The following is a 10,254-nucleotide window of genomic DNA, read 5'->3' on the forward strand; positions in this document are numbered from 1 at the left end:
GTATTTGTCTCTTTTCAACTGAGGTTTTTGCTCAATAGTTGTGCAATAACTGAATGGTTTCAACAAATGCAACAACGTCTGTTGTTAAAGATATTATAATTTATTAATATTATTATAACGAGTCGCGGAATGGCAACAGTGTGGTATTCCAATGTCGGCTCGGTTGTTATTGTCATGTATGTCTCTACTAGATGCATATTAAAATTTTTGTTAGGTTCTCGTTCGTAATCGATGTAGTATCGTATCACTAAACATTTGTAATGTCTCTAATTTCTTGGATTGAATTTCGCTACCATGTATCATCGGTAAGACCAGGTGATTACACTATAAAAGTTTAATAAAAGATATTTTGCAAAACTCGACAAAAACAAACAACCAGTAAGCTATAATGGTTACGCTCGAATGTAACCAACATTTATTGATTGCATTTTTCAAGTTTTATAAAAAAGCTTTTATTAAGCTTTTATAGTGTAATCCTGACCTAACATGTGCTAATTGCAAATGTCATTGTGAAAATTTTATTTAAAAACTAGATGAATACATGTTGTCTATATATAGTTTCTTTCAAATTAATTCCACGTATCTCAATTGTTTTCGTACTTTGACGGGAATTTTCATCAAATATTTTGTTTCTTCAAGCAACTACTCTTTTTATTCATTAATTTTCTATAAAACAAACTTGTCTTTTAACGCTTTCTGTGGTTTTACTGTATAAATTTCACTGATCCTCATAACTGGCACAGTGAAAATATATAACAAAACCCTCGTGAAATGCCACATCTTTTTTCACTTCTTTTCCGATTTTGCGCAGGTGATAGTGCTTCCTTCCCCAACTACGAGAACAATAAACCGAGAATGAGAAAAACTCTTTTTCTATTATTTATACTGTACGCATATACCTCCACACAAAGGTATATCTCGAACGAACACCGTCTCTCCTTCCGTCATCAAGATAAGAATAAATGCTGGCTCCACCCACCGGCAGTTGATTGACAGTTTGTAGGGATGGGAAACGTACTCGAGTAGGGAAAAAAACACAACACAGTCTCTGGGGTTGTAATTGCCGAAATAAAAAGGTTTTACGGGGATAAGATATCTCGGCATTGTCGACATAAAAAACATTCATTTAGCGTGATATCGTTTAATTGCCCACTGTGAAGAATAATATTGTTATTACAACACCGATTAAAACTACCTTTGCACGTCAGTTGTGTTTTATATAATTAAAAATGACTTTACTTGACATTTGCAGATCCAGACGTGTGATAGCATTAATATTATTTAATATTGATTGAAATTGATTCATTATTAACTTAATACCATTTTTGTCACTTGAAAGTTTTATTTCCAATTTCAAAGTTGTTTTCTGCTTTTTTGATTAACTATATCGAATATCAATACGAACATTTGCTGGTTTTTTTTCTCTTTCTGAAATTTTCGTAGTATAGGACTTATAAAAAACTCTCACATCTCACTTCTTTCATGCCAACAACTCATATAACGCAATACGTAGAAACGGTATAAGACTCACATTGACAATCAATATAAGATAGAATTGAATACAGCGTTTGAAAGAAAAATATGGATAAAAGGACGAAAATGAAAAGAGTAAAGTGAAACGTCCATTTTCATGTTGCATACAATCGATGAAATCAATACTGTTTTTCAGAAAGGCAATCAGTTCAACCCGAATCACGCTAGAACCAACCCGACTAAAACACCGGCTACTGGAAACATGACCATGACAACAGGTAAGTGGATTCTGAGTTGAAGTAAATCCAAGTTGGATTTATTGTTTTATAAATAAGTAGCATGAATATGGAATTCCTTCTAAGAATAAGCAATATTTCTGTGGTTGGTTTAATCCTTGAAAAGTACACAAAATTTTAGAAAAAGAAGCCATGTAAAAAATAATTGCTGATTTCTTTGAATGTAATGATTACAGGAAGAGAAAAATTTTGTAAACAAAATGCAGCTGTCATTGCAATTCTTTTTTCCCCCTTTTTTGGCAATAATGAAATTGTTATTTTTCTGAGAACGGGAATACTATACATAACGGCTGATGCTCCAGAAAGTTGATTTATTCATTAATTTGCTACAATATGTTTATTCATATATTGCCTCGTTTCGATGAGATTATTCTTGATCCCTTATTTGTATTTCCTATAATGGAGGTGAAAAATTACTTCGGATATACAAGGATGACGTCACTCTCCGCTACCATACGAAGGTTTTTAACAACTGGCTGTTGCGAAGATATATTTCGGAAAGAGAGAAAATTAAACTGCCCCTGCGGGGAATCGAAGCCACGTCCTTTCACTTTCCGGGTGAACGCCCTAGACCACTAGACTACAGAGGCACAGAATCTCTCAATCTTTCCTTGGAGCTCGTGTACACTGAAAGGGGTACATAAATTATAAAAGTATTGATATGAAAAATAAGAGAAGAGAAGCACTAGTACATTCTTGTAAAGTAAATCCTGGAAGATTTTATAAAGTTCGACTCCCTAAAGTCAGATTTTTGTTTTTTTTTTTGTTTTTTTTTCGATTCCAGCCTATCGGTACGATAAACCATTTTTCAAAAGTACGTAAAATTTAATGCAGAAAACCCTGAATTTTTTTTTTACCATATTGCAAAAATAAGATTTGTAGTGAAAATAGAACAATATCTTTTCATAAAAGAGTGTTTTTTTTTTTTTTGCTTAATGGGATCATCCGTTTAATGAACTCAAATTTCAAAACTAAATGTGATTCTATCAAGCGGAATCTCTTGTATCACTTATATCCAAAACAAAGGCAAACACCGGAATAAAACGTAGCAAAACACAGCATGTGTTGGTTGCACGTGCGAACAATCAAACATGTCATTTAATCCTTTTCTTATGAATAGAGCTATAGTCTAAATTCAAACGTTGATTCACAGTGATGAAAGCCACCATTGTTTTGAGCGCAGAGACGTGCAGAAGTGTTTTAAAACCGTGAGTGCCTAACTCAATTTTTACTTAGGAAATTTTGATTTCTGAATAAATTTTGGAGGTACTCTAGCCCGTGATACAAACGAATGTGGGTGCTTCTTAAGCACCGCATATTCGACTTCAACGCCACTGTTTAAGAGCATGATCTTTCGTATAAAACTAGTAGTATTCTTTTTCTTGAAAGAAATACATATTCTCAAGAAATATGTGAATTTTTTACGCTTACTCAAATGGCTTTCTCATTCTACTTTTCAATATTTCGCTGCTAAAATCTTCGTTGATAATAACCGCGAATTATAATTGGTAGATTTTAATACCGATTTGAGGTAGAGAACAAGAGAAGGGCGGGCACTATCCATCTTTATTTCATTTATCTTCAATAACTTATGCCAGCCGTTCTCAACCGGAGCTCCGCGGCAGCTTGAGGAAAATTAAAATGAATCAGTAAATTTTATAAATAAATATAAAAAAAGAGGCCTACGGGGCTCCGCGAGTCAAAAAAGTTTGAAAATCGCTGATCTAGGCAGTAATTCTATTACAGCTCCACGTAAAGAAGGATGATGTTGAGCTGAAGAGCCCGGCTCCGAGATGGAAAGGGCTGCAAAAGGGGCTCTCTACTTTTGGTGTATTATCCATTCTACTGAACTGCGATTGCCGGTCACCGGTAATTTATAATCTTGTACACGGTTATAAAATTAGACATTAACTTTTTTTTTAAGTTTGATCTCGTTAATACGAGGCACCTTGGCCATACCCAGGTGGGCACATACACTCATTGCCATAAAAATCTTCGCACCAAGAAATAATTGTGGGATCGAAACGAAAGTTGGCCTGAAGGCAGATATGCAAATGATTAGAAATGCAGCGTGATTGCGCATTGCGTAATGCCACTAGAGGACGTTGAACTTCGTTCTCCTTGGAGTATAAAACAGGTAAGCAGAGCTTGCTGGAGTGTATTTAATCGTTTGCAAAGGAAATGCTGAGGTAGACATGCCGTTACGCCGCCGTCGAAGACCATATGAGCAGTTGTCAGAGTTCGATAGGGGAAGAATCATCGTGATGATGGAAGCTGGGTGGTCAGCTCGGCGAGTAGCTCGTCAACTAGGCCGTTCTGATTTTACTGTGAGGAGGTGTTGGGGCCAGTGGACAGAAGAGACGTCATTTACACGGCGACCAGGTTCAGGACGCCCTCGACAGACCAGTCGTCGAGAACACCGTCACATCATCCGAAACGCACGCGTAGAGCCAACTGCCTCATTGGCCGCTATCCAGACACAGGCAGCAGCTTCACTACGGGCCCCTGTGTCTTCCCGAACCATCGCAAGGCGCCTGGCTGAAGGACATCTGGTATCGCGGCGCCCATTACGTGTGCTGCCAATGACACCCACCCACCAACGCCTCCGTTTGGAGTGGTGTCGAGCACGACGGGATTGGACTGCAACGGAATGGAACCAGGTCGTCTTCAGCGACGAATCGAGATTCAACTTGAGCAGTGATGACAATCGTATTCGTGTGAGCAGGCCCCGTGGTGAATACTTCAATCCTGCCTTCGCTTTACAGCGACACATCGCTCCCACAGCTGGTGTCATGGTATGGGGTGTCATTGCTTACGATACACGGTCACCCCTAATATTGATCATGGCACAATGACAGCCCAGCGGTACGTCCATAACATCCTTCAGCCACATGTGTTGCCACTCATGGCAGGGCTCCCAGGAGCCATTTTTCAACAAGACAATGCTAGGCCACACACAGAAAGGATGTCACAAGACTGCCTCCGCCACATTACCACCCTTCCCTGCTCTATCCCCAGATTTGTCACCAATCGAGCATATCTGGGATGGCAAGTTGGACACCCTACGAGGTTGGTCGAACTAGAGGCGCATTTACAGCAACTGTGGAACGAGATGTCTCCAGGACATCATACGGAACTTGTATGCCTTAATGCCCGCTCGTATCGCATCGTGCATTCGCGCTAGAGGGGGTCCAACAGAGTACTAAAACTTCTGTTCATCTGTACTTTTTTCTGCAATAAATGATCCTTTTTCTTGGATTTTCTAATCACTTACTTATATCAACGTAGTACTTACATGTGTAAAATTTCGTTTCATTTTGACTTCTTCTGGGTGCGCAAATTTTTATGGCAATGAGTGTACGTTAAGACGACACAGTAAGAACGGCCAATTTGACATCTGAGATTTTTCTTTTCGAAAATGACGAATTGGACCAGGATGTGAAAAATCGTGATTTGTTTTTTTAAATATAAAAAAAATGTTTTTTTTTTACTTAAATCGGATTTTTTTTGATTAAAATTAACTGACTGCTTATCAAGTAAAACAAATCTTGTTAATCATTACGAATGCATATTTTCATATCACCTAACTGCTCTTTTTCTTTTAATCGCTCAAATTTGTTTCAGCATTAATGATAATACTATCATCTTTCCCCAGGACCATCTTAACAGCATCGTGAGCATTGCACTACCCACCTCCTTACAAATCTGATAATTGCAATGCAAGATCAGACACCCCTCATGCATTAACCGGCCCTCGACCGTACCTGGGGGAGCCCCGCGTTAACCCTTTAAACGGCAATAACAAGATAGCTCGCATCCATAAAAGCCTCTTGTTTTTTCAAGCACAGATGTTTTGTAAAGTTGATTTCTCAATGGAAAACTTTTCCTTATTCTACTTAGTGTGCACCTGCTGAAAATCAGAAAAAGAAGCCTATTTCATTAAAAAATATGTAATTTTGAAAGGGGTTTTGGTGATTTCTAATTGCCACTTAAAGGGTTAAGATGGCCTTTGCCTTTCACTTTGGGAATCCCACACACAGCTGCAATTTAACAATTATCTCTTCCAGCAAGATGAAATAAATGTAAATATTTATTAGGTATTTTACGTTTCTTTCACGATTTGAAAACCCAATTTAAATTGTTTTAATTTTTTCTTTGTTTTTTAGATCTGAATGAACAAACTGAAACGGAAATGCCAACACGGCACTCTTACAATGTGCCAAACATGAAAATATATGCTGCACGGATAGATGATCATATAATACATAAGACTTTAACTTATTGCTCCTTATCGGCCGGTTTTGGTCTTGTAGTAGTTGGATCTATTTTGACCTACATTTTTCATGATCAAGCAAAATATACAAGAGAAACGTTTCGAAGTGGACTCCAGATTATTGCTATACTTTTCATAGTCATCGGTTTAGTAACCATCATCACCTCTGTAATGAAACTTCTTTTGCCAACACTAACCAGAGGAAGAGGTCTACCAGGATGTGGGGGATCATGCCTTCATGATGACGATGATGGTCCATATCAAAGCTCAGTGAAATCAGTATCTTATATAAATGAAAATACTATTGTATACAACCCTTATTATCCACCTGTGCTAATACCTTACATGAATAATTACACTAAAACGAGCTTCGCCCTTCCAGTCTCAGACTGTAACTTTTCATTTTTGCCTGGAAGTTTGTTCTTTGATGAATACTCAGCAGAAAAAAAGCAATATGAATCGACAGCTAATGATAGTCATATCAGTCTCAAAGATCAGGGTCAACAATATGCTTCTGGCCAACAGACAGAAAAAGAAATACAATGCAACAATTCCGAAGAGGAAATAGAGCCTTTTAAAAGAGGAAATCCTGCGCCCATTACTAATGATGAAGATCAAAGAGAAGATGATGGAAAACAAAAACTTTAATTTGAACACACACGTAAAGAGCAAGATTTTTTTGTTAGCTTGATAATATAAATGTTGATAGAAAAAAAATTGCAAAAGCGCTGCAAAATAATTTTAAGTGTTCAAAGAAGCATCAATTCAACTTTATTCTATTTTGCCAATGACTGATATATTCTTCATTCATGATGCTGAAAAATAACAAACTTTAACTATCATCTATCTTTTCTTTAAATTTTTAAAAACTGATATATTACATATTAGTAATCTCCAAATAAAGTGACATATAATCTAAGCGGAATTTCTGACATTGAATACTAGTTCTTTTCAGTTCATTCGATTAGTTATATATAATTGAGATTACTTTTAAGTGTCTATTTTTTTCTTCTTTTTTGTGCATGGAATGAACTGGGGATTCAGACTAAAATAAAAAATTTTACAAGTTTAATCTTAACTTATTTGAATTTTTTGATTACAATGATTGAAATTAACCCCTTCATATACAAGCTTTTCGCAACAAATTGAAGTATTGGTAAATAAAACTCAAAAAATTTCTTGTTTGCATGTTAGAAATAGAAGGGAGAAAAATTTGGTGCACAGATTTCACACTTTCGTCCTCCCCTACATATTTTTCCTGTCTTCTTCTTATAAATATATATGTATAGTAAAAAGATACATTATATGTGGGGGATCACTAAACAAGAATATAGGAACAACGAGGAGTGGAAAAACAACTTTTGTTCATATGGGTACAATAAAGCTTCACGGTAATTAGGAAAAAAAAAGTAAAAAATACATGGAGAGCTGGAATGAATTTCTTCCATTTGTGTTTGGGTGAGATATCTTGCACCTGATCATTGAGGGATTAAATCAGAAAGATAAAAATACATTTTATTTGTTTAAAAAAAACTGTTGGCTGCACAAACACTTGATAATTTGCTTCTCTTTCTGCGCAAGCAAAAAAAATCCCTTTTCTTGGATTTTATTTAATGGGAAAATAGATGTAAATTAAAATCACAGATTGAATAAAATAAAATAAAATAAAAAGTGAAAGATTACAGTAAAAGGACACCTCTCAGAGAATAGAGATACTGTATAATGAATTTCAAAAAACCAAAAACATAATATTATACCATCTACACATCATCTTGAGAGAACTTTATCTAAAAAAAACAATTCAAATCATCATAGGATGACTGAGCAGGCTACTAATCCCAGATGATGGGAGCAGGTTAAGAGTTAATGTGAATAATAAAAAGTATGAAATGTAATTTGTCTCAGTCACCGCTATTTTGTAATCGCACACTCCCAGTTAAAATAATTTATTTTACTGAAGGTTTACATGAACCACTGCTCAACAGTACTTGTGTGTAGGCAAGCATACGGAATAACAATCATTAATATTGCACTTCATCATGACCAGGAAAATAATATTTCACGTCACACCTACATATAGCTTTCCTAAAAAGTTTAAAATTATTTTGTCATTCATTATCCTCTTTGCTCCAAAGGTATATATGCAAAGGTCTACCTCATTTTTGATGATTTTATTCTTTTTACAAGTTAAGAACTGAGGTACACATGTGTACCCTCATAAATTCGTGTGTTTTTTGGACATTAGTGTTAGCAAACAGGTACTTTTCCCGGGTACTCCCAGTAATTTTTTTTTCCATTTGGGCCTATTATTTTTAGTATTAGTGAGTAGAGATAGTTAGCTAATTCTAATAAGTATAAAATGTACTTTGTAGCTTAATACTTTTTTTTGGGTGTGTTTTATTCTTTATTATACATATATATTTTCTTCTTCGTGATTTAGTGTTGAGCATTTTATTTTACTTAATTTTTTCGTACAATCTTTTACGCATATTTCGCATTGTAATGTATTTTACGTCATTTTAATTTCCTGATAACGTTTCTCATTTTCCTATTTTTTAAGTATTTTTATCTAGTTTTAGCAATAGTGTCAGTATACCTCGACTAGTGTTGCGTAGAGCTTGCGATGGGAGGTTTCCTGATCTAGGGGTGCAGTAGCTGATAGTTTCAATTGTAAGGGGTGTTTTGATAGGGCAAGGTTGGAACTCCAGGTCAAAGCATTACGGGGAAAAGTTAGGGTTCTAGAGGGCCTGGTTATAATGGAGCCACCTGTTAATGAAGAAGCAATCTCCACAAACAACAACATTTTAGAGGGCGAATGGGTGATTGTGGATGAGGTACAGGAGGATAGTAATAGGGGTTTAATCATTGGCAATTTTATGGTTAGGGAACTTGGGAACAGAGTGTGTAGGGATTTTCAGGGTTTCGAGCGTTGTTGTCTTCCTGGGGGGGAGACTAGCAACATTTGAGACATTTTTCATCGTCGAAAGCTCCCCGGGAGAGTAATCCTGTGGGTGAAAACGAATCAGGTAGGAGCGAATATTAGTGAGTCTCTATCAGAGTACCAGGATTTACTATTATCTGCTAGGGAAGGGGGTTCAGATGTGACAGTGATTCCAGTGCTGCCAAGGGGTATAGGAGTAAGATCTACCAATTCAATTTAGGCCTGACGGACAATGTAGGCATGTGTAATGCTTTCAATGACTTTATCACGTTGGTTTTTAATGGAGATAATGATATTCAATATACGGGTGTTGCATGGGGTAATAAAATCCTCAACGATATTCAAGTGGAAGACGTGAAGGTCCAAAATCTTCTAAAAAATGCCTGTGCAAGCAAAGCACCAGGACCAGATGATATCTATAAATGTTAGGACCAGTCGCACAGATATACAGGAGTAGTGTTGCTGTTGTATCGTCCCAAGAGAATGGAAACTTGCTAATGTTGTTTCAATATTTAAGAAGGGTAGTAGAGAAGCTGCATCCAATTGTCGTCCGGTGAGTTTGACGAGCTCCTTCTCAAAAATTTTGGAAATTATCAAAAGGCAGTTGGTGAAATGGATAGACGAGAATAATGTATTGTCGGATAACCAGCATGGGTTCAGCAAGGGGAAGTCTCATGTGACTAACCTCTTTTGCTTCTATGATCATGTGGTGAGGGCTTTGCGTAATGGCAAAAATGTAGATGTTGTTTACCTTGATTTCCTGAAGGCATTCGATTGGGTCCAACATGGTAAGCTCTTGAAGTGTTAAAACAAGGTTGGGATTGGGGGCAACTTGCTGAATTGGATAGAATCGTGGTTAAGAGATAGGTCACAGCGAGTTATGGTGAACTGGGAATTCTCTGGTTGGACAGGCATCACAAGTAGAGTTCTTCAAGGAAATGTCCTTGGCCCCATAATTTTTCACTTTTTATCGATAAACTCGATCAGGGTATTGATGGGATTGCTAGAAAATTTGCAGATGACGTGAAGCTAATGGGGGAAATCGGGAATCTAAGCGATAGTGAGCTGCTCCAGACCAACTTAAACAGGATTGGAACATGGGCAAATGAATGGAGCATGACGGTTAGCATTGACAGGTGCATGGTCGCTCATTTTGATTTGAACAACTCATGGTTCTCTTACGAGTTGAATAGTGTCACTATCACGGATGCAACTTGGGTCACTGATTTGGGAATTCTCATGGACGAGTGGCTTAGGTTTTCTGAACATTG

The 10,254-nt window shown here is 36.7% G+C and overlaps 1 protein-coding gene across 1 annotated transcript; it reads left to right on the forward strand.

The window, feature by feature from the left end:
• Positions 1 to 1,681: 1,681 nt before the first annotated feature.
• Positions 1,682 to 6,854, forward strand: LOC149080187 (uncharacterized). Its single transcript, XM_089238608.1, has 2 exons — positions 1,682 to 1,751; positions 5,936 to 6,854. The coding sequence occupies exons 1-2, from the start codon at positions 1,736 to 1,738 to the stop codon at positions 6,688 to 6,690; spliced, it is 771 nt and encodes a 256-aa protein (XP_089094734.1). The 5' UTR covers positions 1,682 to 1,735; the 3' UTR covers positions 6,691 to 6,854.
• Positions 6,855 to 10,254: the final 3,400 nt, after the last annotated feature.

This window comes from Pholcus phalangioides, unplaced genomic scaffold, assembly GCF_987345545.1.
Source record: "Pholcus phalangioides strain wild (caught in Gottingen) unplaced genomic scaffold, Ppha-v1.0 ptg000011l_1, whole genome shotgun sequence".
Classification (NCBI taxonomy): Eukaryota; Metazoa; Arthropoda; class Arachnida; order Araneae; family Pholcidae; genus Pholcus; species Pholcus phalangioides.